The sequence below is a fragment of the Tauraco erythrolophus genome, chromosome 22, assembly GCF_009769465.1.
Source record: "Tauraco erythrolophus isolate bTauEry1 chromosome 22, bTauEry1.pri, whole genome shotgun sequence".
Taxonomy (NCBI): domain Eukaryota; kingdom Metazoa; phylum Chordata; class Aves; order Musophagiformes; family Musophagidae; genus Tauraco; species Tauraco erythrolophus.
In genome coordinates, this window is record NC_141486.1 from 6,005,367 (window position 1) to 6,032,518 (window position 27,152).

At 44.2% G+C, this 27,152-nt stretch overlaps 2 protein-coding genes across 3 annotated transcripts; both read left to right on the plus strand.

The window, feature by feature from the left end:
* Window positions 1–322: 322 nt before the first annotated feature.
* On the plus strand, window positions 323–6,077 carry PTGES2 (prostaglandin E synthase 2). The gene is made up of 7 exons (XM_086624928.1): window positions 323–523; window positions 1,577–1,771; window positions 2,449–2,504; window positions 3,140–3,292; window positions 3,852–4,052; window positions 4,368–4,485; window positions 5,210–6,077. The coding sequence occupies exons 1-7, from the start codon at window positions 323–325 to the stop codon at window positions 5,336–5,338; spliced, it is 1,053 nt and encodes a 350-aa protein (XP_086481054.1). The 3' UTR covers window positions 5,339–6,077.
* Window positions 6,078–7,165: 1,088 nt separating this feature from the next.
* Window positions 7,166–26,834, plus strand: ODF2 (outer dense fiber of sperm tails 2). Of its 2 annotated transcripts, none has more exons than XM_086624927.1 (20): window positions 7,166–7,365; window positions 9,016–9,100; window positions 11,338–11,463; window positions 12,090–12,260; window positions 13,753–13,919; window positions 14,908–15,037; window positions 15,338–15,469; window positions 16,313–16,387; window positions 17,331–17,402; window positions 17,958–18,074; window positions 18,957–19,142; window positions 19,717–19,826; window positions 20,503–20,638; window positions 21,318–21,428; window positions 22,071–22,175; window positions 22,727–22,885; window positions 23,753–23,853; window positions 24,400–24,562; window positions 24,919–25,044; window positions 25,589–26,834. In XM_086624927.1, the coding sequence occupies exons 1-20, from the start codon at window positions 7,166–7,168 to the stop codon at window positions 25,760–25,762; spliced, it is 2,646 nt and encodes an 881-aa protein (XP_086481053.1). In that variant the 3' UTR covers window positions 25,763–26,834. The 2 variants fall into 2 exon arrangements, with proteins under 2 accessions (XP_086481053.1, XP_009985384.1); XM_009987082.2 differs by lacking the exon at window positions 7,166–7,365 and adding an exon at window positions 9,804–9,957 and having other exon boundaries at window positions 9,066–9,100.
* The last annotated feature ends 318 nt before the right edge of the window (window positions 26,835–27,152 follow it).

Genomic DNA, 27,152 nt, shown 5'->3' on the forward strand with positions numbered 1-27,152 from the left:
GCTGTGGGTACGCGCTCGTCAGAGCAGCAGCCCCCGCTGGGCAGCACGTACTTCCAGAGAACGGATTATTTTATTTCCACTTTGCGCTTTGGTGCGTGATCAGCAAACGCGGATTTTGTGATCACTGCGAGACAGCGGGGTCGCGCTCGTCGCGGCTCCCTGCAGCCGGACGGCCCAGCTCGCTGGAGCTCACGTTCTGAGCTTCTTCACCTCAGCGCGGCCCCGCGGCCGCCACTTCGGGGGCGGGGGACGCGCAGAGGGGCGGGGCGGTTCCGTTAAGCCCCGCCCCCCGGCGCCCGCCGCGCCGCGCCGTGCCGGGAAGATGGCCGCTGCCGGCAGGGCCTGGCGGGCCGCCGCGCTGCTGCCGCCCTGGCGGCTGCGGGCCCCGCGCCGAGCCTACGGCGCCGCGGCAGCAGCGGGCGGCGGGGGCCGCTTGCTGCTGGGCGCCGCCTTCGCGCTGGGCGGCGGCGCCGGCCTCTACTTGGCGGCGCGGCAGCGCCTGCGGGAGCACTCGGCCGCTGAGGTAACGCGCCGCCGGGCCCCGCTCGCTGCCTGAGGCGGCTCCCGCTGCCCGCGGGCTGCGCCGGCCTCCCCTCTCCCTCCCTCGGCCTTCCCCCGCGGCTCCGGCCGCCTCTGCCCCCGGGCGCCACCCCTTCCCTCGGCTCCGGGCTGTGGCGAGGCCCGGGCACGGCCGAGCCCCTGGAGACAGAGCTTGGGGGGGGGGGGGGGCGGCGCGGAGCTTCTGCGGGTCCAGCGGTGGCTTCTGCTCCAGTTTCAGTGAGGAAGCGGCTTAAAATTGTGTAAAGGAGGCCCCGGCTGCGCGCTCCTTCAGGAGCTGTAGGGAATTCCAGTCAGAAGGTGGGAGCGTGCTGGGCTGTGGAGCAGCGTTGTCTGTTGGGAGTTGCTTCTTTTCCCCAGCAGCCACGCAGGGCTGTGTGACCCAATAACTCGCAAATAAGAAGCAAAAGTGAGATGATTGCCCTTGCTTTAAAATGTATGACTAACGGTTAGCGTAGCTTGTCAGACCCCTGAAGGATAGTTGGGAACATCCCTCCTTGCCTGATGCCTCACTGTTGGTGCTGCCCTGGGTTATTCCTGCCTTGTCTCAGCTGTTGGTGAACGCCAGGAAGCTGTGTTTGGGCAGGCACGTGCCTAAAATCACCAGCAAACTCTCTGCTTTCCCTGCTTTTTGACCTCAACAGAGGGAAAAAATTGAACTGAAAAAGCTATTTTGTTATTGATTTACAGATGATTAAAATATGGTTGTGTTTTTCTTTAGTTTTAGAACTGTGTGGAGAGGGCTAAGCTGTCTGGGTTTAAATGCTTTTTTTTGGCTTTGAGTAGGAGTTCCCAGCAGGTTAAATTGATGCTTAGAAAAACAAGCGTTAGGTCCCAATAGAAAGTGAATGTTTGTGATGCCGCTGGAAGGAAGAATCTGTTAACCAAGATATTTTGATGGTCAGATGTTGAAACTGAATGTCAATGACTGTGACTTCATAACAAAAATAAGGGTGGAAGGAAGGTAATATTTATATTTTTAGTAGAAAATGGAAACTTCTGGTCTCTTCATTCCCAGCTGCCTGGAGGGAACCTGAAGCTCACTCTCTACCAGTATAAAACGTGTCCTTTCTGCAGCAAAGTCCGAGCTTTTCTTGATTATCATGGACTGCCCTATGAAATTGTGGAAGTGAACCCGATAATGAGGAAAGAGATCAAATTCTCTTCCTACAGAAAGGTGCCTATCCTGCTAGCCAATGCTGGGAGCCCTCTGGTAAGTCTTGCTGTGCTGAAAGTTTGATTTCCTCCCAAGCAGTGGTTTGGAGGCTTTGCTTCTGTCATGTCTCTGTGTTTTATCACATGCAGTGTAATCTTTACATCATCTTTTATTTTCTCAAGAGCCTAAGATTTGTTTCTTGCTTCGTGGTTTCCTGTGCCTTGGCCTTATTAGGTTTTTTTGTTGGTCTTTCTTACAAGGCATGCTGTTTGTGTAGTGACTGTGTAATCCAGTGATTAGCTTCTGTCAGCTCTTATGCAGGATATGTAATTTGTACCAACAGTAACAGAAACTGCTTATATATTGTGGGAAAAGAATAAGATCTTAAGAATACTGAAGATTCAACCTGGCTTTTTATTTTTTGCTGTTAGTGTTGCTTTCTTCCCTCACTGCCAAGAGCCTAAGTCCTAAACCCACTAGTATGGCCTGTGTACCTGACTCTCAGGTCTTCTGTTGTCAGAACGAAAGACAAATTTGAAATGATACTCTAAAACAATCACAGAAGAGATCAGAATGTGGGGCTGTCTTTAGATGTGCAGGGACTCCCGTGGAAACACACGGGAGAAGAAGGGACTGCAGTACTAACTTGGAGCCTCAGCATGTAGAGTTTTGAAGAATTTCCTTTTCAATTTTACCAGCCTCTTTTAAAAGTTTGGTTTAATTTTGTTTTTCAGCAATTGAATGACTCCTCGGTGATCATCAGTGCAATAAAGACCTATCTCGTTTCCAAGTAAGAAAACAGGATGATGAGAGAAGAGTTGAATGCAAATGGCCCTAGTGAGCTAGAGATTGAGAAGACTCAGAGTCAGTCATAAGTATCTTGCTGACCTTGGTCTCTGAAGCTCTGGGTGTTTGGCCCAGCAGACTTGACCCTGGCTCTGATGGTGTGGATGATGTCGATGTATCTTGTGATGTATGTGCAGTAAAGCAAAGCTTTTTCCTTTCAGAACTACTCCTTTTTCACCTGTGAGATTCTCTCTGCACAAAAGCTACTTAAACATGGACTAGTGTTAGTCCTGGAACTAAGCTTACATTTACTCAGCTATAACATCTAGAATGAAATTAAATTTCTGTACTTGTGGCCTGCCCTTTAGGTCTGTGCTACAGAGCAGTTCAGAATGGTGGGTAGTTTTATGCCTGCAAAAATGTCTGTTCTGGCGCAGACAAGACTGCGCACCCTAATAATGGTTGTTTGCAAGTAGCTGTTCCTGTCCCTTTTCAGAACTTATTTCAAATAGAATTTGAAACCTTGCATGGTTATTTTTAGAATAACGCATTTTAAATTGTGTATCTTTCAGTCTGTGCTTTACTCTTGCTCGTTTTTATATCAGCCAGATCAGGTGCTAACTGTGTTTCTGTCCACAGGAGGAATAGCTTAGAAGAGATTGTGTCCTTTTATCCTCCGATGAAAACTGTGACTGAGCAAGGCAAGGAGGTATTTGAGTATGGGAATAAATACTGGCTCATGCTGGATGAGAAGGAGACAAAGCGAGTCTATCCTGTCAAAGAAGTGAGAGTGTAAGTGCCCTTAAGTTTCTGGGCTCTCCAAGTAGGGTCACAGCCTCCTCCAGATGTACTCAGGAATGGTGTAGACATAAAATCCTACCAGTGCTGGCAGTCCTGTCACACACACCCCTTAGTGTTTAAAACTTCAGTAGTTAGAGTGGTTTTGCTGTGTTTCTTACATAATTTGAAAGAATGCTGTTGGATGGCCTAGTTACCACCGTCATGGTCATGCCAGCCTTCAGTTGCCTCCAGTTTCCTTCTTGGCCTTTCCTTTATGTCACAGGGGAATGTTAACGGAGTGCTACTTTCCCTTTCTGCTTTAGTTCTCATACTGGGAGGAGAAGCTAATGCTCTTAGTCTTAATTTTAGTTTGAGACTGGGGTAGCCTTGCCAAAGATAATGATCCTGAGTGCATTTCAGAGAGGTCACCAGAGCACAAGGCTGGGCAGGAGTTTTTGACACACTTGTTCTTGGCAGGACCTCTGGCTAATGCCACTGTGATTCTGTCTGCCTTCTGTAGCCCTGCAATCTGTACCTCATTCACTGAAAAGTCTCTTTTGAATACTTGCAGGGAAGAAATGAAGTGGAGAAAATGGGCAGACGATTGGCTTGTTCACCTCATCTCCCCCAATGTTTACCGTACTCCGAGAGAAGCCTTGGCATCTTTTGATTACATTGTCCGTGAGGGGAAGTTTGGCACTGTGGAAGGTTTCTTTGCCAAGTACATGGGGGCTGTTGCTATGTTCTTTGTTAGCAAGAGGCTGAAGAAAAGGTTGGTACTGCTGAGCACCAAGTACACCAGAAGAATAGCTCCTTAACCTCCTTAGCTGTGAACCCCAGATGCCAAAGGGCAGAACCTCAGTGTTTTAAACCAAACCATTTAATCCAATGAGAGTAACAGCTGTATCACTTTAACTGGAGGAACTGAACCCCTCTACTCATCTACTGTTTAATCACTGACTGCCCCCTTTACTCTCAAATACCTTCCTTATTCCCAGGCAAAGACCAGCCCATAAGATGAGAGATGATAAAAGGTTAAAGAAAGGAACAAACCAGTGTCTTCTAACTAGTTCTTCTCTTTATCCAGACATCACCTTCAAGATAATGTCCGAGAAGACTTGTATGAAGCTGTCAATGAGTGGGTAAAAGCTGTTGGCAAACATCGACCGTTCATGGGTGGAAATCAGCCCAACCTTGCTGACTTGGTAAGAGGTTAATTTCTGCATTAATTGTTAGGTGTATTGCAAATTATCTAGTTGGTTATCCATGTGAAATGGTGAGTACCAATACAGACACAGAAGGTGAGTTATGTAAGATTCGTTATCCGTGTCCTTTGTGCAGTAATACAATTCCCACATGAGGAGGACACATACGAAGGTATGTGTTGTTTTCCTCCAGATAAACATTTTCCTGAGATGGAACCTGCAGTTGCCATCTCCAGGTGGATGTTCTTGATCATGTGGAAGCATGAGGAGAGCAGGTTAGAGGCCAGGACACTGCTCTGGCTTGTGCATGTTGGTGAATAAAGCCTCACACCTGCACAAGTCTTATTACACTCAGTGCTGCTGGGGTTTCCTTTGCAGGCAGCAGTGCAGAGCAGAGCAGGATTCATCCCCTGCACCACCAGTTCTCCTTGGAATGCAGGTGAACCATTTCACACCAGGGCTTGGTGCAGAGATGGGATTAACTTTTGCCCCATAACTGCATGTAGATCCTGATTTTCTTCTTGCTGCCTCCTCATGGAAAAATATGCATATTCTTAACTACCTTTCTGCCTACTCAGTCTTCCTTGCTGATCAGAGTGGTGGAGTAGATGGTAGGACAAGAAAAGAGCCTTACTGCCTCAGCTGTTTGCTCTCTTTGGTACCTCAATGCGTTCTCCACTGCTGACTCTTTCAGTGTTGTTCTGATCTTTATCCTCTGGCACAGGCGGTGTATGGGGTCCTCCGAGTCATGGAAGGGCTGGAAGCCTTTGATGACATGATGGTTCACACCAAGATTCAGCCTTGGTACCTGCGCATGGAAGAAGTCATTAAAAAAGCTGCAGCTGCCATCTGATGCCAGCTGCAGCTGCCTTCCTGAAGTACTTGCATGGTAAAACACTTCAGAAGGAACGGCGTTTCTTTTTTAAGAGTTGAATGGACTGGTCACACCTCATGGACTGATACACAGGAGCAGAGGCTGTCCTGTTTAGAATATCAAGTGCCAGTGAGCGGAAGGGATCCAGCTGTATGTTTGAACACGGTGTTCAGAACGTCTGGGACAGGTAAAAGGAAGGGATCTTGGATGCTGCTGGAAAGGAGAAGCTCCGAACTGAAGAACACAGTAAATAGGCTCCTTTTGGGCGAGCGCCATGCTCGGAGCAGGTTAATGTAGAAGCAAGGCGCTCTCGGCTAGCGAGTGTTGCAGCCATGTCAGGTACGGTAGGTCTGAGCAGCTTCTGCTTCAGGCTGTCTTCCGCTGCTCAGCCGTGTCATCGGAAGGGTGTTCCTGACTGAGACACTGGATACTAGTTTTCAAGTGGCAATTTTTCCTGCAATAGAATCCTGTAAGCCCAGTGCTGAGGGAACTGGAGCAATCGGTGGTACTGGGAGTGGCATCCTTCCTGTGACACAAACGAGGCTGCACTTGTCCGATCGTGTGCTTTTACTCTTCCATGTAAACGGTTCTCTCAGTACGGTCTGCAAGGATAAAGTCTTGCTTCTTCCTGTGCCCTTTGTGACATCTGTGAGTTATTACTTACTCGCTACAGCCAGAAAGCCAACCCTATGTGGAAATCAGTAATGCTGAGCTGTTCTTTTAAAGGTTGGTGTTGCATTAAGTCTCTCTGGAATACCCCTGAAAATCAGTTTGTTCTCGTTTTGGAAAAAGAAGGATTAAGAGCCATCTGCATGCCTGCGGCATCTCTAGATGTTTCTGTCATGCAAGAGTAACAAGGGATTTGCCGTTGTAGCAATAGGATTGGGAGCCGTGGCTGTGGGTGATGTTGTGAAATACGTTTGTCACTGTGAGAGACAATGTGGGTTTGAGTGGGAGTGATCCTCTGTGCAGCCCAACGCTTCATTTTCCTTCGTGGTCACCTGGAGAAAGTTGTGTTTCTCCAGAAGAACAGACGGGTTTCAGAGAAGCTGGTTTGTTGCGATAGTGCAGGAGCAGCCGAAGTCGGTGCGTAGTTGTGGTACAGCTGCTGGTGTGGTGCGGGTTCTGTTGGAGGGGAGAGGCGAGGGGGCACCCTTAAAACAACAAAGGTGGTGATGGAGGTGCTGGGTTTTTACAAATATGAGACTAATTACAAATTCAGTTATGATCAGACATAAAGGGGGGGTGTGGGGAGGAACGTTTATGGTAACACCAGCTGGGTTGCTGGTCTGTGACTTGCTGTATTTTGCAAAATCTGTTTTCTGGAATTTCTGTTCCACGGTATCAAGAGAACAAAGTTCAAGCAGGTAATGTCGTTCTTTTTAAAAAAAAAAATATATCGAACATGCATGGACAGGAGCTTGAAAGAGACCCGTTATGATCCCTTGGAATATCCACCTCGATAAACCCTCGATGGAGGAAAAGCGCCTCGCGGCCAGAACGGTGCGCGAGCGCACGTCAAACGGGGATCTGACACCGCAGCGCGGTGACGCTCGGCCGTGCCGCGCTGTCTGCCGCACCTCTGCCTCCGCCGGGCCGGCTCCTCGCCCGGGAGCCCCGACGGAGCTGCGCCCCGTCAGCCGGGCCTTGCGGGGCGGAGGGAGCGCGGCCGGGGGCGGCCGGGGCTGCCGGGGAGCGCGGCGCCGGGCGGGGCCCCGCGTCGCTATGGCGACGGGGCCGTTGCGGGGCGGGGCCGTGTGACGGCACCGCGGCGGGCCGGGTCACGAGGCGCGTTTGAATCGCCCAATGGGGGAGCCGCGCGCGGCGGCTCGGCGGCGGGCCCGGAAGTGCGGCGGCGCCGCCTGCCCCTGGTGCAGCCTCCCCCTGCAGCCCTCTCCGCGGCCGCGGGGTCTCCATGGCAGCGGCAGCGCCTCCCGCCGCCTTCCCGCCGCCGCCGAAGACCTCCTGAGGCGGCCGCGGCTGCGGGCCCCGCGCGGCCCTTCACGGTGAGGGGGCCGGGGCCGCTGGGCGCTGTGAGGGGCCCGGCCGAGGAGGGCGGGGGTCCCCTCTCCGTGTGGCCGCGGGGCTGCCCGAGCCCCCGGGAATAATTCCTTCGGCGTCTTTCCGTCGTGTCAGTGGTGAGGAGTACCTCCTGCCTTTCCCTGCGCGGGAAAGCGGGAACTATCGGGCGACTTCCACTATGTAACGGAAAACGCGCGTGGTATCGGGGCAGGCGTTCCGGTGGGCTGCCGGGGGCGGTGCCGCCTCGGGGGGTTTCCAGCCCCGGTGGGTGAAGCCGTGCTCTGGCCTCCGAGCGGCACACTGACCCCAGACTGAGTCCCTGCCAGCCCGAGGTGGCCGCACACCCTGAAAACCCTCCGGAGATGGCAGGAGAAGTTACTGAAACTTCTGAAATAAATCCCGTTGGTGGGGAAAGCCGGGAGACAGCATTTGGGCTTCACTCGTGATTCACAAGCTCAGCGAGTTCTCAGTGCTGCACACGTTTGGGCCTGGGGACAGTTTGACCTTTCTTTGGAAAGAAGAGGATTAAAACACGCAGTGGTGTTTGGAGTTGTTCATAGCTAGAACCTGGGGAATCCTGTTCCTTCAGAAAACTGTCGCTCCCTGTTCCTGATGAAGGGGAGTACTGCTACGTCTTCCCTTCTGAAATTTTCATAAATCTGACAGGAGTGTTTTGTTTAAACACGTACTGCTTAAAAACAGATGCAGTACCATTATTAGTTTTATTTAGAGTAGGTTTTTTACATGAACCTTGGCAAGCTGACAAATGGATCAATGAGCCATACAGACTGGTCTAAATTCTAGTCCAGCAGAAGTATGGTACAAAATCCTGCTCTGCTGTGTTACAAGTAGTGTTTTACTTGTAACTCTTGTTCTTACATAGCAAATTGTGAAGGAATGTTATCATAAAGTTAGCTAACTAAGCCTGAAATACCACCACTTCTTCAGTCCCTCATAGACATTAGTCCTTTGGCGATCCCTCCTCCCTTGCTCTCATTTCAAGTTCCCCGAGTGCCACCAGGCAAGAAGCTGCTCATGCTGTAGCTGACTCCCAGTTCTGCGTGTGCTACTGGTTAGCCAAGCAGTACGCTTATTTTCTGGGCAGTGACCGTGTTGCGACACGAGTCTCTGTGGTGCTGGATTTCCCTCAGCATGAGCGCTAATTTGATTGCATCTCTTCAGCCTGCAAAACTGTATAAATCTAGAACCTCAACGTTTCTATCAAGTTTTACAGAATTTGTAGACGGTGGCAGAATTCAGAGAGGGTCTGGGTTTTGGGAGGGGATATACAGGAGCCTTGGAACTCTTCAAACCTTGTTTCCTTATCAAACTGGTTGAAAATTGCAGTTAGAATTTGAAGGTTTGTAACTCTTTGAGTGAGGCCATCATGTGATTGTACGAAACGTTTTCCAAGGTTTAAACCATCTTTCATCATCCATATGTAAGGAATTAAAATGTTGGTCCTTCCCTCATCCCATGCTTGTCAGAGGAAGCCAAGACACATCAACTTTTGTTGTTGGGGTTCATAAATTTTATGTGTTTGAGCCAGCATGTTGCCTTAAATCGAAAGGAGGAGGATGTTCAGAAATTGGCACCTTTTCCTATTAGTGGTCATTTTATTATTTCTGTCTCAGGTGTCCCTTGTCCAACAACAATGAAGTGACTTCAGTCTCTGCACAGAGTGCACAGTCAAGAAGAACAAAAAGCTTTACAATAACCGTAAGTAATTTTACCTAGGCTGGCAAAAATCTTTCTGCCAGAAGCAGATTAGTGCCACTGGTGGATTTTTGTAGGATTGGTGATTGCATTATACCGTTAACTCAACCAAAGCATTAAGCTCAAAGGTGATGACTCTAACTTTTCATCTGTAGGCTTTTCCATGTTAAGTAAGATATTGATTAAGGTTGTGCCTTTTTCTGAAGATGAAAGAAAGGCCATGACCTAAAAGCTTTTAAGCATTTATTTAACTTCAAAAAGATACTTAAAGTTAAGCACATATGAAAGAATTTACAGGTTCTGGGTTCTAGGATGGAAGGATATGATGGTTTCATGTTGATTTTTCTTAACTAAACTGTTAAATTAATGCTCCCCCCCTTCAAATTTCTTTCCATAATGAAATTTTATTGGTTACTGGAACCCTTGATCCCTTGATTTGCTCTCTTGCTCCAAGACTTTCAATGACAATGACTCTTACAGACACCTGCTATCAATCCAACTGTATTTGGTCTTTAATAACCATGTTAAAAGCAGAAAATACCAGAGGCAGAGAAAATATTTGTAGCAATCCTAGCTTTACAGCAAAACACTGCGGTTCAAAATGGCAGATGCTACTGAAAGAAGGCTCGAACTTTAACTAAGGCTGGCCGTTGTGGCTCTCTAGCACAGAGGGAAATGTTGTTATTTCCAGTTTCCTTATTCACAGGTTTCCTTTCATTGTATTGCCCTTTTCCATTTGTGGGAGAAGAGCCATGAAGAACCGTTCCTCATCTCCCCCATTGCACGTCCATGTGGATGAAAACACCCCTGTCCATGTCCATATTAAAAAGGGTCAGAAAACCACTCCGGCCAAATGCCAGGTAGGAATGTGTAGCTGGGTGTTTGTAAGGGCTACAGAGAGGAAGGTGAACGGTCCTAGAAGCACCACAGAACCTTCCAGGTCTGTTTTACCGTTGTATTAGAACTGTAAGACTTGAATTCCTGTTCAATGGTGAATTCTCAGTAACACGTCTTCTGTGTTTGAGATGATTTAAGTCTGATATAGAATATATAGTTGCTTTTCATGTCCTAGTGTGTGATTGTGAGGAGTGTTGCTTCCAGTGAGATGTGGTTTGGGGGATTTTTTTTTCCTTTTATTTCTTGGATTTGTGTCTTGTAATGTTTTTTCTTTGGCTTCATCCCTATTTTTGTAGGAAAGATTTGTGGAAAGGTAATATCTAGGCATTTCAAATTCCATCTCAATTATATTAAAATAAATGTCTTTAGAAAAAAAGAGTCTGGATTCAAACCACCTTCTGACTTTCAGCACCTTCTCAGTCTGCTGAGCTGTGCAGCAAAGAGGATCTCTCTAGCCTTATCCACAGTAGGTAGAAGGCAATACCGAAGCTGAGTTTCCAGCTATCTCATATCCTCTTTTGTAGTTGCATGTTTATGTAAAATTGTTTTTAAAAGGTGATGGAAGTTGCTAACTCGTTCTTCCTTATGTGCAGATGTCCTGTTCTAAGTCCTCTGTTAATTTTGAGTTTGTTGCTGATGGCAACTATCATAATGGAGTAGGGCCTGACAGTGAAATCAATTACTTCTATTAATTAATTGCTTTTAGGGAATATTTAGAATATCCGATTTTTCTCTAAGGTGCAAAACCACTTCAGCTTCTGTTAGAGCACCTCGAGTTCGATGCAAATAAAGGTGAATCTATTGATTGACTTCAAAGCAGGGAAAACACTGCAGAGGCTTTTCATAACCAACCATGCCACACTGTTCTTTTTGCTCTGGTAGTGCTGTTGTCAAATGATAGAGCTGCTCTTTTGTGAGATGAATCTGGAACAGAGAAGGGATCTCCCAAGTTGTTCCTTCTTCACATGAATGTGTTGTATTGTGGTATTTTTTTGTGGATCTCCAGACAGGAGACTTCCTTCCCTGTTGCCCCAGTCTCCCACCACTGGCCTGTTGGGTAAGGCTCTCAGCATATCCCAAGTGCAGGTATCCCAGTGACATAACAGGGTTGCTACGTGATAGACAAGAGTGCAAGAACGTACTACATCTCTGTAACTTTTCCTTCTGGCTGGTGTTAGCCTCCTCGGATGGCTGCTGGCTCATCTGACCTGATGTATCATGTGAAATTCTATGTGATGTTTTTGTAAGAATGAACTTTCATTTAGTTTTGCAGCACTAAAAATCGTAAATGGTTCTTTAAAGCATAAAAAAGTCTGTGACGTATTTATTTTCTCTTTCTTTAGCAAAAGCAGAAACAGAAAATGAAAAGGGATACCGTGAACACAAGCCGAACTGTCCGGGTGAAAACTAAGGCCCCCTGGATGCCCCCAGGCAAAACTTCTATCCGAGAGTCCACCTGCAAATGGGAGGTATGGCTGATTTTGTTCTTTAAAACAAGCTTTCAGGTTTGTCTGAGGTTGAGGAGAGGAGTTGTGTCGTGAGGGAGGGACCTGGGCTGATCTCAAAAAAGGCTACTGTCACCTGCCATCCATTTTAAATGTCTTCTATAAATCATTTTCACTTTTTAATATAGAAAATTTGGAAATTAAGTAGCAGCCTTTGGCCATATCATGCCTTTCTGCCTCTAGAAGCCAGACAAATTTCTTTGTTTATTGTATTTTTACTACTCCCCTTCAAGATCCTATCTGGAGGCATAGCGAGGGACTGCTGTTCTTGGTCTCTTCCAAAGCATGGAGCATTTGTATAGTATTGTGTAATATTTTCTTTCTCATGAGTTGATAGTTTTGCCTTTCGTATTCCTGGATTTTCCTAGATGAGAATTTGAACTTTCATTATTTTTTCTTCTTTTTCTGTTCTAGTCTTTCTACATTCTTGACCTTTCCCTAATGGAAACGGAAGAGCTGTTTACAAACACTTTTTTCCTTACTAGCCTTATTGCAGCACTGTGACCTGGTCTCTGCTTTTGGCAGAGTTAGGGTTAGAACACTATTTACAACTTTATACTAAAAAATTATGCCCATTTATTTTCTACCAGGGACCAACTCACCGCCTAGAAATTACACCTCCAGATTCAGAAAAAATGCTGTCAGTATTGCACCTGAGTGACCTCTCTACAGATGAGGAGGATGCTGTTTACTGCAAAATGAATGAATATGAAAAGAAGATAGATAGCCTGATGAATGCGGTGGGAACGCTGAAGAATGAGGTGAGAAGGCAGTGTAAAGACCTACTGACTCAAACTTTGTTGCTGATCCTTGGGCAAGAGGAGGCTAGAGTCAAGTCTTATTGCAATGGAAGACTACCCAGGCCTTTGATTTTATGTTTTTTAGCAAGCTCACCAATCTGAGTTGTTTAGAAAAGCTGAACTATCCTAGGGAGCAATTCACCAAACCTACTATGAAACACTTTAAAACATTATCCTTTCAGTAAGGTGTTGCTGTGCTTCGGTTTCCAACTAATCTGCCTTCTGCCCAAGCCCCAAATCTGAAAACTGATCCTTCCAGAAGGTGAAAAATACAGTATGATGGTGTTTTATTGTCAAAGAATCCACTTCCTCAACAAGATTGTTTCTTCTGATTCTGTTTCAAAATGTGCAACCCAGTGATGTCATATAGTCCAGATAAATAGTCTCTTTTGTACTTGACACTATTTAAAAAATGGGTAGGAGATGTTTCCAGATTTCCTGAGATGCTCTATTGTGGGGGCAAAATGCATTTTTAACTTTGAGTTAACATCGAGAGTAGCAAATCTTGTATTCTTATTATTTTACTCAAAACTACATGAAGTTCATGTTGGTGGACAAGAACAGGATTTGAGACAAGTAGATTCTTACAGTAAGTGTTTTCCATTTATGCTACAAAATTTAATGGAATTACTTGCATGATTGCAAAACAAAAATAATTTTGATACTTTTATTAAGTTAATTGAATTGAATGAATGGTTAATGCTATCATTTAAATAAATCCATGGTGTGAGATCACATTAATTTTGTTAGCTTTAATTCTGTACAAGCCAAAGAGTCTCCAGTGACCTTTTTATCTGCAAAAAGAGACAAGTCTGGTACAGTAGTTCAACCCTCCTCTATGTTCTCTCTTAGTGCATGTCTTCAACTGTTTGCAGTGCTCTTAACTGCCAAACGGGATGCATGTGTCATTCATGAGGAGCAGTAGTCAAGTTCTGAGCCCCATTCTGCTCTTGAGTAATCTTTACACACCTCCAGTCACACTGCCAGCAGTGACACTGAGCTGCCACAGAACCTCCTGAGTAGTCCAAAACGGGTAGATGGAAACAAAATGACAGGGGCTATTTAGATTGATTTCATCCTGTTCCCTGGCTCTCCCAAAGCAGTAGTGAAGCAATGGGAACCATTGCCAGCATGTGAACAGCTACCAGAGCTCCTTTCCTGCCATGTTTGAGGTCTGTCACGTGTCTCATGGCTGATGACAATTTTTGGACTTAGAGCCAGGACGCTTGTGTTTCCCTGTGTTTGTGAGATGGGAAGTATTTCCAGGCAATAGATGAATTATTCCCTTTGTGCACAGGAACAGTCTGGAAGTATCTGGAGTGGGAGGGAAAAGCATGGTCCTTTGTCGTTTGGAGCAGCTGAATAGCTGGTTCACTGGTTTGAGATGTGGAGTCAGTGTATAATTTTAAAAGCACCTGGTTTGCCTGAAGTTCTGTTTAAATATCTTCATCAGGCCAAGCTGCAGAAAAAGGAAGAACAGCAGCAAATGACAAAGCGTCTCATTGAGGAGCAGAAAGAAGAACTGAACGAGGTCACACAGGAGCTGGTGGAAACAGAACATGAGAATACCCTGCTCAGGCGCAATATTGAGCGCATCAAGGAAGAGAAAGACCTGACTGTGTAAGAAAGCTCCAGTTCTCCATTGCTGCTGCAAGTAGTGGTATTGACAGGGCACCTGCCTCCTGTATTGCCAACAGTATTTGAGGTTGTAGTTTGTATCCTGGATTGCAGATGGCGATAGCTACAGAGAGGGCTCTAGCATGATTATTGGAATGGAAGAAACTACTTTGAGAGGAACCTGAGAGTGGTTGCCTTGTGTGCCCTACTTGGACGGTCATCCTAGCTCTGCAGTTAATGTTTTGAAGGTTGAGATGCTGTTTGAATTGTGATTGTATTGGTAGAACAAGAAATTAGTAAACATGGAGCTGAAAATTAGAGAATTTTTGTCCTTTGTGAAAATCATACTGAGACAGGAGTGACTGCCCCTGAGAGGACTGAATAATTTTTTTTTCTTAGTGACCCCGAAGGTCTCCAAGTCTGATGTTTTTGTATCTGCTTTGTATCTAAAGAATTAGGGAAATCTGTGTCTCCAGGGGGCACTAGTGTTTTAAGAGAGTTAGTTTTATTTTTTCCTTAAGAAGGATCACTTGGAAGTTGATACTGTGTATTCCTTTTTCAGAAAACTTTGTGAATACTTCTGAGATTACAAGCCCTGGCTAAAAACTTGGAGCTGCCTATCTTGTGCTTTCCTGTTTCGTGTTCAGCCATTTGGAGTCTTATTTCTGGTGTGGCTTAAGTGCCCAGGAAAAGCACAGCGTTGTGTTTTGGGTTTAATAGTTTGTGCACGTTTCGATATAAGCCCAGTTTGTCCCCTCTAAATTCCTGTTTCATAGCTGTGGGCCTATCAAGCTCCTGGTGTCTACTTACTGTCTTCCATCACAACAACTTCCACACTGAAAGAGGGTAAATCTTAAGCAGTGTTTGTTTAGAACTTTTATCCTCTGATTTGAGGGGTTTTATCAGTTTTGACCAAATCAATTGTAATCAACAGTGGCTGGTCCAGCTGTCAAAGCCGCTTGTTTCTCTGATGGCTGAATTCTCGTTACAGGCTACAGAAGAAATACTTGCAGCGTGAGAAGGAGTGTTTGATGTCCAAGCTGAGCGAGGCAGAAAGGGATGGAGCAGCAGCAGCCAGGCAGATCCATGCCCTGAAAAATACAATTGGGAGACTCAACATTGTAGGTGTTGTCCTTTTTTTGTTCCTGACTTTACTACGTTGTCCTGTTATATGGCTGTCTTAAAAATGTAATGTTACAGTCGCTGATCCAGAAAAATGTAAGGAAAAGTGGAGGGATTTAACATGCTTAAGGTGTTTGCTAGTTTTGTTTGGAACTGAGGTGTTTACTTGCAGCATCCAGTCATCTTCTGCACACATGGTGCTGACTGTTGCACTTTTTCATACATTAATTCCATTGGAATAATTATTTTCTTTCTTTTTTTGTGTGTTTTGGTTTGGTTTGTTTTTGGTTTTCCTCTAGGAGAAACACATGAGCAGCTCAGACATTAATGCACTGACTAGGCAAAAAGAGCTCCTGCTCCAGAAATTGAGCACCTTTGAAGAAACCAACAGGACACTACGAGAACTTCTCAGAGAGCAGCACAACCGGGAGGTGAGCAGCACTGTGTGCTTGAACTTGGATGGTTACAGGAAGCCATGTTGTCTTGTGCACTGAAATGGAGTTTGAGAGCTTTTAACTCCTCTTTTTTTTTTTCCAATCCTGCTGTTGACCTGGTGTCATAAAGGATGGATAAGGGTTTTTTTCATCCCTGCCTATGTCGTAGAGTAAGACTGACTCTTCTGCTGTGAGGATGGGAGGGCATCTAAGTCTTTGACTGTTCAAAGGTATAGGTGCTCCTGTCTTGCCAACTCTTTCTCATCTGGATACAGCTGTATCTTCAGTCATCTCCAGTTAGCTGCACTGGCTGAAGTCTGAGGAATAGATGTGGCCGTAGCAAATGGGAGCCTGAGGATGTTCACAACTTTTTTTGTAGGCTGTAAAAGCAATAACAGAGAAATTGTAAACAATTCTGTACTGCTTGCACAGAACAATTCTATACTGCTTGTAGGAGCAGTGCAGAAATGAAATTGCTATTCTTCCTGTAGTTTGTATTCCATTTGAGCAAAAGCAGGCTGGTGGTAACAATTCTTTCAGCCACCAGTGAGGCTGGATAAAAGGGCTGAGTTCTTCCATGTGACCTTCTCTGAGTAGTGAGAGTTCTGAAAGATCTTAAATTACCATCGTGCGCTTCATTATCTTTGACTGTGAGAAGTGGAAAAGCTTTCTGAGATGGGTGATGACGTGAAATATTTAGCAAATTTGATGCTGCTGAGTAGCTTCTGAGAATTGCTGTTGCAGCTGGGGGGAAAACAGTTGATTTGTCTATTCCATCTAAAGAATCTGTATAAAATTGACTTTTTAGTTAATAACTTTTGTTGTGTTTTTCTTTTGTAGAAGGATGCTCAGAAGATATTGGAGCGGCAAGGAGCACTGCTGAAAAGGCTGGCTGACTCAGATGCAGAGAAAGTGGTAAGCAACCCAAAATTATTTTTTTTCTAACGATAAAGCAGAGAGATCTAAAATTACAAGCTCTTCTTTGTCTTGTCTTCAGCCATCAACTCTTACATCAATGCCTTTTAGACCACTAAAGGATATTTCGGCTTTTGTGGTAATCAGAGCCACTATATTGCTCCCCTGGTTAACAACCTACATTTCAAAGTGGATAGATTTTCATAGCCTTTGAAATATAGGGGCTTAGAATGGGGATAGCACAACTGAGACTTACATATAAGAGCACCATTAGGATTTACAGTATTAATCTACAAAGGAGAACTTAAGCCTGTCTCATTATGTTATTCTGTTCAAACACAAATTATTCTGCTTAGTTTTTTTTTTTGGTACTAAACGTACAAAACAAGAATTGTACTATGTATTTCTTTAAAAAGAAAACTGTGAGAGGAAAAAATGTCTACCATCTGACAGTCAGAATAGATTTCTTCAGTTTGGAAATCATCTTATTGTTTTATCCTTGGAGATAGACAAGCAGAAAGAGAGTAAGCTTTCTGTATCTGCTTCTGTCACTGAGTGAGTGTGTGACCTGGTGCCAGTTTTTGTTCAGTTCCTTACCTGTAAACTGAGAAAAGAGTTCTTATGCTGACAGAAGTTATAAAACTTACTGTGACACATAGGTAGGGTCCTTTTTTTGTCTGTGGAGTATACAGTCTTGTCAGGTCCTCGTTCGTGACTGGGTATCCTACGCCCTGTTACACAAATGTATGCGTAGCCATTCTGCTTTCTGCTTAAGGAGAATGCAGACTGTTTTTCCAGGGCTGAGGGTGCTGTTGCTGTGGATACTGGGCAGAACATGCTGTGGATCAGAGGGTTTCAGGAGGGAGGCACTTACACCTCATTCCCTCCACCTGCCAACCTAAATGTGGTGTTACTTAACATCTAAGTGGAGTTTGTTTTCCAGAAACTTCAGCTGAGGCTTCAGGAGAAAGAAGATGAAGTGGACAATCTTACCGTTCAGATACAGACAGAAAAGGTAGTTTCCTTTTTCTGTTTTCCTCTCCCTGCTACACCTGCCAGTTCTGTAGAACCACAGATACTCTGAAATATGGATTTGTATTTACAGATGATTACTTTTTAAGGGTCCAGGTGACTGGCTTGCTTATAAAACTAGACTGGCAGCTACCTATTCCCACACAGTTGTGGATTCAATTTTCTGCTAATAAGACATCTGTTATAAAGATGAACAGGTAGCATTCTCTTTGCTTGGGCTTACAACTGAATTGCCTGATGTCAAATTTGTCTGTTCCACTGTTCAGGAAGTGAAAAAGGAATGTAGTGGAAGAGATCAGATATGAAGGATGCTTTGCCCTAGAATAAATTTTCAGGCCAGTTAGTCACATCTGATATAAAATAAATAGCTACTCATTTGTTGCACGTGGGTAGAGGAACTGTGAGGGTCCATCTGAGGAAAGTGGAGGTGGCTGGAGATAGTATCAGATCTCTTAATTGAATGGTTACGTATTAGAAAGCGTTCTTTCTTTTGGCTTGTTGAAGGAAAAGGTTTGTGTCTTGTTTGCTTCTTGTTTAGGATCAAGCAAAGACAGCAAGTGAACTCTCTAAATCTATGGAGGCTGTGAGAGCCCATTTGCAAGCACAGCTGCGAAATAAAGAAGCTGAGAACAACCGTCTGAGCATACAGATGCGGGTACGTTTCCAGTGGTCCTGGGGATTGTCTCTTCCTTTACTCTCAGGATCTGAATTGACTGACAAGGGAAGTAGCACTCGCCAATTATTCTTCTACTGTGTCTGGCAGCCTGGGATATTAGCTGGTGATTTTATATTGCTCACACGCAACGTACTTTTCAAATGAAATAAGAAAAGAAAAAGCTTTTTATTTCTGATGCATGAAGCAAAATCAGAGCCGTAAGGTCTATGGCGATTATAATTTTTTTTCTATGTTAATTACTACATAATTATTTAAAAGAAGTCAAGCATCACACCAGATCATAAACTATTTAATTTGCTTTCTGGGAAAAATGCCGTGTCATGAGTTCCTGTATTCGATCACACTCATGCATGCTTTCTACATTTCTCCTTAATGAGGAGGAGAAAGTTTCCCTGGTTCATCTTGATCAAAGTTTTATGTTTAACGTGTCTGTTGATGTTATGATGAACGTATGTGTGTTAAAGGTTTAGATGAGCTTTAATTCTGTTAAGATATATAGCTACATAAAGCACCATTACTATATCTGAGCATTTCAATTAATAAAGAGAATGTTCTCAGGTAGATCAAAAGACTGGTAGATGGGTATTTATCTTGGTCAGGAAAGGAACTCAGTATTCGAGGGAGTGGCTTATGAAAGAAGAAAATAAAACTTTTGGAAGGAAAGAAAGACATGTCATCCTGACATGTCTGTCAGCATTAGGACAGGATTGTGTAGGTGGAATATGATTGCAGGTACCTCCAGGCTGGAGGCTGGGGGTTTATGGCCAGCTCTCTCCACTGTTTCTGGGAAATTAGTTGCCGCTTTGGGTGTGCGGGTATAAGGACATTATTCTATGTGGTGTGTTTTCTCCCCTCCTGCAGAATCTGGAGCGCAGTGAAGCTCAGCATAAAGCAGAGGTGGAACATATCATGGAACAACTGAAAGAACTAAAGCAGAAGGCAGACCGTGGTAAAGAGGCGCTGAAGAAAGCCATCCGTGCACAGAAAGAGCGGGCGGAGCGGAGTGAAGAGTATGCAGAGCAATTGACTGCCCAGCTAGCAGAAAAGGTACCTCGTAATATGGGACGAGAGACCTCGTTTCAGATCAGGCATCTGAATCTTTGGTTTCTGGTAGCAGCCCTGGGGAGAGTCTCTGCTTTCAACTAATGAGATTTATTTCTGTCTTGATGCCTTGGCCCGTTTATGCTAAGTTTAGAACAAATCCAGTTTTCTCAGCTGTCACTGTATTTGCTGCATGTCCTTTACTTAGGACGTGCAATAAACTTAGATCATACTAAACTAGCAGATCTGATTTTTCACCTGGTTCTTTAGAACCATCTGAGGGTTGACAAAAGCCAATGAAATTTGCTTTATATTTGTGATAGTTCATCTGCCTTCCAAGTGAATGCTTTCACTGCTGTTATGTCTTTTGACTGACAGTAGTGTTGGAGAACACATCTCTCTGAAAGATCAGGAAGAATAAAAATAAATACTTGTCCTCAATATTTTAAGTCTTAGTGAAGTCTCTGCACAGATCATGCTTACTCATATCAGTATCTCTGCATTTTGTCTGCATATCCTGTGTCCAGTGATGTTTTTGTCACCCTTGCTCTTTTCCTCATGTATTTCTTTTGTTTGACAGGACAGTTATGTTGCTGAGGCGCTGTCTACTCTGGAGTCCTGGAGGAGTCGCTACAACAAAGTAGTAAAGGACAAGAGTGACCTCGAACTGGAAATTGTTACACTGAACAGGTTAAAATAAAAACTAGTGTGGAGAAACAAGCGTGAGTGGGGATGAGTTCTAAGTTCAAGGATAATTTCATTGAATAATGTCATTAAATTGAATAATTTAATTTCATTGCTTGTAAATATCCAAGCAACACCAGCACTGCCTAAGGACTAGAACAGAGTTTGGAGAGACAGAGAGATGTGGCTTCTGCTGCTGACTTGCCACAGCAAAGGCAGGGTTTTTAAGGGTTTGCTGACCCTTAAAACTTCTGTTCGTTTGCCATTTTGTAATGCTTTGAAAGAATTGAGGATGCCTCTCTTTTGAGATCTGTTTGAGGTGCATGAATGGAAGGGATTAGAAGGGATAGACAGTTCAGTTTATGCCAGTTTTGTTTTGAAGCTAAATAAATGTGTTGGTATCACTGCAGTTGTTGCTCCAGGAAGGAATAGGTAGGTACGAGATGAGAGAAGTATCCTGTGTATCTCGGAGGCAGTGTGTTTGAGCTCAAGGGAGGCAGCTCAAGTTGATTTCCAGCTGGCTAAGAAGACTGAGGTAGTAAAACAGTGTAACAGATGGGTGTGCGTACATCTGGAGAAGGAAGATGGAAGGACAGGGAAAAGCCATGTTTCTGAAGCAATTTTCAAGGGTTAGGAGTTTCATTCTTGTCACTTAAGGATTAATTTTCTTTCTGTATGGCAGCCGTGTTGCAGACTTGCTGGAACAGCAGACAGCCCTGGAGGACAAGATGCGGGAGGACAGAGAAGCTTTGATGGATAAACTGCATCAACAAACTACAGAGACCACTTCTTTCAAAGTGGAGAACGAAAGGCTAAAGGTCAGTTATTCCTAGGAGTTTGAGGCTGAAATGCTAAGGAAAAAAAAAAAAAAGAAATTATAACAAGTTGCTTGGCCTCTGAAGACAAAGCTGAATTGCACCCATTGCTGCTGGTTAGTTTCAAACCATTTTACCATAACCTGAGTATGATAGGACGAGAATGCTGGGAAGAGACATAAAGAAAGTGAACGTTCTAGGAAGACTGTGGTTTGTTTTGGCTAAGAACATCTCCTATCCACGTACTCTTTCTTCCAGTTGGGATCTTACATTTTGTCCGTACACCTTGATGCTGCTGGCCAGGGAACAAACAACTGTAACTTATGCAGACAAAATGGTAATCTCCAGAATAAAAAAAAAGGCTGGCATATTTCTCCTGTCATCTCTTACCACTGGTGATCTTGTAGTTGACCTACATAAATTTCTTCTTGGAAAGCTAGGCATTGATCCAAATAAGGAGTGGCCCTAATCCAAGTAGCACAGCTCATTCAGGCAAATGGAAAGATAGCACATCCATGGCAAACCTCTGTGCTTTGCTGGTGTAAATTTGGCAATCCACTGAAGTCTGGAAAGTTTTGTCACCTTACACTGACAAAAGTCTATTTCTTAGTCTGGACAATGTTAGACAGCTAGCGTGGCAGTTACTTCCAAGCACTCAATGGAAGATGTTTTCATTTTTCAGGCTAGTGTGGCCTCAATGGAGGAAAAGCTGAATCAAGCGCAAATGGAAGTGCAGCAGCTCAAGAGCTCTGTCAGGAACTATGAAGCTTTGATTGAAACCTACAAGTCACAGGTAGGCATCAAAACCTTCAGCCCTTGCACAAACATATTTTCTTCCTTCACTGTTGTGGCTTGTTCTGTAACACCTTAACCCTTTGTTTGCTGTTGGAGGATGTTGCAGTTTCATGTGGTTTTGGTTCTTTTGTCTCTCTTAGCCTTACTTTTTCTTAAATGGTAGCATCCAGGCTGCCATGTGCTGTATGCCAGACTTGCCTTCCTCACTACGTGCTGATAACTTGGTCATTACAAAGAGCTGACTCGCACAGCAGAGATCTTGATTAATGGAAAACAAAGGACTAGTTTTAATTATTTCACTTTTCCCTGCTCCTTTTCAAAAGGTAAAGGAAAATAGTGAGATGCTTTCTTCTGCCTTTTAGTATGGCAAGTACTGTTCCTTGTCTGCTTTTTTTGGGGGGGGATTTTGGATATTGTGGTAGTAGAAAGATAAGACAAAAGGGCAGAACATTTGGTATAAAGCCCAAATGATCCAGATGGCAGAAGCAGAAAGTCAACTACCAAATACAGTTCTGGGGTGGTGGTTAGTGTGTCAAGAAACTTGTTGATCTTTCAGCATTTTTAGTTACTCCCAAGTATTGCCCATTTGTTGAAAATTATATATAACAGATAAAGTATGTGGGGTTTTTTATGTGTCCAGGTGTTGAAGACCCGAATGGAAGCGGACGATGTGACAGCAAAACTGGAGAAGTGTGATAAGGAAAACAAGACATTAAAGAATGAAATGAACAAGGAGATTGAACTGGTAACTCTTCCTCTAAAGACTGATATGTCGTAGATGTTAATGGATCTTAATGTTCTGAATTTAGTAAAAAATAACTGTGCATAGGAAATAAAAGGCTTATCTGAGTTTACCTTTTCCATTAGTTCTTCTCAGGACTTGTTTATTCTGCAAAAATTATTGAACATTTAGCAGCTTCTTTTTTACTGTATGTTGTTCTTCAGAGATGTTTAAATTGCTTAATGTGTCCTTTGCTGCAGAAATAGTGATTTAGAACAATGAACTGTGCAAGTTACACCATTTTCTGATGTGGAACAGCTGTCCTCAAAAAAGAGCAAGCTTCTAGTAAAATTGAAGCCCAGGATCCAAATATTCATCCATAAGGAATGCCAAATCCTAAGAGAAAGTCTTTGGAGTAGGAGAAGACCTTAGTCTTTGAACTCCAACATTGGCCAAATATCCACACAGTGTCATTGTGGTTGCAGACTAACAAAGCTTCGTTGAAGTTGAGAAACTTTTTAGTTTTGACCTTATGAACATTTGAAAGTTCCTCATGTTCTCTTCTTTGCCTGTAGGCACGTAAGCAGTTCCAGAGCCGGCTTGCTGAACTGGAAAAGCTGCCCGAGATCCTAAAGATCACAGAGACACAGCTAGCAGAATGTCAGGAGCAGCTTCAGAATTATGAGAAGAAGAAAGTGGACCTGTCTGTCATGATTGCAGATCTTCGTCAGAGGGTAAGGGACTGGCAGAAAGTACCTGCAACACTGCAATCTGCAAGTCTGAGACCAAGATGAATCTCTAATCACAGGAAGGTTCAAACTTCGTCTCTGTTCTCATCTCTTTTTGAAAAGATTAAACATGCACTGCAAAATGAAGGTGTGTGCCATGTCTTTGTGCAAGAAGTTAGTGGCGTAGCTAGTAGCATTCCTTACTATTTGAAAGGTTTCTCATCCCTTGGTGCAGAACATTATTGGGACTTGAATAGCAGCAATGCCAACACTCGCTTCTGTTGCTTCCCTCATCATGTCAGCTTTCCCTCCTGTGGTTTTCTGCTAACATTGCTGTCCCAACCTTGTTTTCTCACCCTGATTTCAGGTTGTTTTCCCAGTCCCTGTATTTTATCCCCAGAAGGACTGTATAGGTATTGCAAGACAATTACAGACAGACATGGCTTCTACAACCATGCCTCAAGACACAGCAAACGATCTCGCAGTCTGACTGCTTTACTTTGGATGGGAATTATGAACCTTTCCGGTATTTCGGGCTGTAGTGCCTTTGTGGGCTGCTGTCGTGTGTGTGGCTGCTTTTAATGCGTGTGCTTCGCTGTGCTTGCAGGTGGCTGCTTGCATGCAAACGTTTATGGACCTGGCTTTTCATTTGCCAGAAGGAAGAATTTTCTCACACCTTTCCAAACATTGATTTGAAGCACCAGCAAAATGGATGTTTAGTGCTTTGCCTTTCTATCCACTGTTCCTTTTCTGGGGCTCTCCAGAAATGATGAATTGAGTATGTTTCCTTCTGGAGCGCTGCATACATTTTAATGGTTGGTCGTGTGTGTGTAGTGACTACTCCATAAAGTAACTGCTTACTGTGATTTTTAGATTGAGCTCCAGGGGGACAAAATGGAGTTGACAAGAGAGAGGTACCAGTCTGCCCAGGAGGAAAAAAAGCAGCTCACCTTGAAGGTGGAGGAGCTAGAAAGGTTAGAAATATTAGGCTCTCTTGCTCTCTTAACCTTCCATTTCCATCCTCTTCCCATTCATTTTTTCAGGGGATTGAAACAGCTTCAGTCTTGTTCCTGTCCCCAACATGCCTCCAGGATTCTGTGCATTTGATTGTCCCACAAGGATCTCTAATCAGTAGCTGTCCACTGGAGAGAGGAATAGGTTTTTGCAGCACCTTTTATGAATGTTGTTAGAAAGGATGATGGCGTACACAGCAGATAACCAGCTCCTTGTCCAATCTAGCCTGCCAATTTTGAGATTACTGCATATTACAGTATTTTTACCCATGTTTATAAATTCTTTTAAGTGACAGTGTCTGGGAAAATGCAGGTATGTGGATGCTCTGTATGTCCTTCAATCTTTGAAATTTTGATTTGAGAAATGGCGAAACGTTTCTTTGGGCTCTCACCTTTCAAGGAGGAATAGAATCTATTCCCAGACTAGCCAGAATGTGACAAAAACGCAGTCTGAAACACACTCCATTTGAAATGAATAGGTTTCCTTCCCTTATTATCTTAACCTAGAAAACTAGAGACAACAAGCTCCCAGAACATAGAATTCCTCCAGGTCATAGCCAAACGTGAGGAGTCGATCCACCAGTGTCAGCTGCGGCTAGAGGAGAAGACCCGTGAATGTAGCTCCTTGGCACGTCAGCTGGAGATGGCCATTGAGGATGCCAAAAGACAAGTAAGTAATTTCTTGTGTTTGTGAATTTTCCCAAAACTACCCAGACTGTAAAAAGGGAACAGCGAGAATGCTGGAAATACCTCCTCAGCCTATGACCAAATTCATGAAAATCATGTTCAGTGAAATACAAATAATAAAACGTGCTGGTACTGTTTGTCAGCACTTCAACCATTGAAAAACTGAACCCTGTGCTCCAGTTTGTGACAAAAGAGAGGAAAGCACAGGACTGAGCTGCTGCTTAGGTATGAGAATGTGCCCAATTAAACTTTACAGGGCTTCTGTGGCCATTGGAGTAGGGAAAGATCATTCTTCCATAGACAACCCTTTAACAAAGTTGTTGTTCTCTTAACACGTAGGTGGAACAAACTCGAGAACGAGCAACATCTAGAGAGAGGGCAGCTCAGTCCAAGGTGTTGGATTTGGAGACACAACTGAGTAGGAATAAAACAGAGCTGAACCAGTTGCGTCGGAGCAAAGACGATGTGAGTGACTTGCAAGGGATACTCTTGCTGTGTTGGTGGTGTCCTGGCAGCAACTGGAGTTCATAAACCAAGGTCCTGTGGATTGCTGCAAAAGTTGTGCAGAGCTGTGTCTGAATACGACATGCTGCTGTATGTGTCCATGACAGACGTGTGATATGACATGTCTGTTATGTCACAAATTCAGGAATGTAGACTCTCATTTGCTTCTTACTTGCTAAATGATCTAAATGAACTTGCTCTAAATTTACATGTGTGTAAGAAAAGAATCAGACCTTTGTTATATTCAAATGAGAATTGCACCAGATATCATGGACAGATTTCAGCTTCATTTACTGTGCTTGGTTATCTGAGAGAAAATGCAATTTCTCTTCTAGAGGAAAGGATTTCTTCACATTACAGGTATCATAGCACCATCTATGGTAATGTCATCTACTGCTGTGCCAATTCTTGCTCTTCTCAGCACTTCTGGGGAACAGTTTAATTTTAACATGAATAGAATGAACGTTGCTGTCTTTCAGCCTGTGTTTTGTGCTTTTCCGTGTAGGCAGAGCGCCGGTATGAAAGCCGCCTTCAGGATCTAAAGGATCGGTTGGAGCAGTCGGAGAGCACCAACCGCAGCATGCAAAACTATGTCCAGTTCCTCAAGTCTTCCTATGCCAATGTTTTTGGAGAAAGTGCCTTGCTGGGCTCCCCCAGCCGCTCTCGTTCTTCTCCATGAGGACAATGCTCTCCCCGCACCTCTGCTTCCAAGCACAAAAGGAGACCTATTTCAAAGCCATACGTTATTTAGAAAATAGGTTGGCATTTCAGGGTCGTTATCAGGAGACGTTTTCCTCTTTTCCTTGCAGCATGAGATGACAAAATTATGGTGGCGTATGTCCTAAGTGTAGGGTATCAGCAATACTGGTTTGATGTTGGGAGGCTGGCATTGCACCAGAAGCTGTGCCCCAAAACCAGATAGTTTTGTATATGATGGAAAAGGTCCTTTTCATCCTGTAAGGTCCTGATGGTTTCAGCTCTTAAAACCTGTCAGCGGTTTGTCGATCATGTTAATGTTTGTAAGAGCTCTTTTCCTGTCATGTTTCCTTTTCATCGGTTTCTTTGCTGGGGAGATCATGTGAGGTTTTTTGTTTGTGGGGCTTTTTTATAATTTTTTTTAAACTATTGAACATCATATTGATACGTTGGATGACAGGACAATGGGAGAGGGTCCACCCACCAAAAGTGTGAAGATGAAAATAACTGAAGTGCCTGGGCTCTACACTTACAAGAGGTTGTCTCCTGAATATCTACAATGTTCATGAACAGTTTTATACCAGAAATAATGATTTTGTTGGTTTTTTTAACTTGATTCTTACATGCTCTCTAATCCTCACCGTTTTTTCTGAGTGTGATGCTAGTGTTGCTGTACTCCTCTCACGCTTACTTCCTGATCCTGAACATCCCCAGGACTGAGCCAAAACCATGTGAATTCAAAGGAAAGATTGTGATCTAACCTCAGCGGTGCTTCGGTTGGGGTCTTGGTGTGAACGCCGAGCGCGTTCAGCGTGTGCATGAAATACTGACTCGGTCTTAAGCCAATTAAAGAGCAGCTATGAACACTCAGCTTCTTCGTGGAACCAGCCTGCCTGTTCGGGAAAATCAGGAATTCCATGTGTTGAGTCCCTAAAACTCACGCGCTCTCTAGTGCCCTGTTTGTTCCAGTAAATGGTTCTTATGAGGGCAAAAATAAACTTGGTTTTTATTTTTCTCTTTTGTATCCTATTTATGTGCGATGTGCTCATGGGGCAGTGTTTGTCATGAAGGTTTTCTAAGTTAAATCATTTTTTTGAGAGTTCTGTAATTGTCTGTGTTTAACACTTTGAAAATCCTAAAGGTGCTATGGTAAAACAAACAATAAACTGCATTTTAATGGGTTATTTTGGGAATTTCCTCTTCTGGCCCTTATTCCAGAAAAACAGCCCCAGGGCTGTTGGAGCAGGGAACTACGCTCCAGCCCGTCCGTGTTTCCCGGCGGTGGCCCCGGGTAAACGCCGCAAGGCGGGCTGACCTCCAGCCCTTCCTCATGGCGCACGGACCGCGCTGCTCCGCGAGAATACGCGAAATAA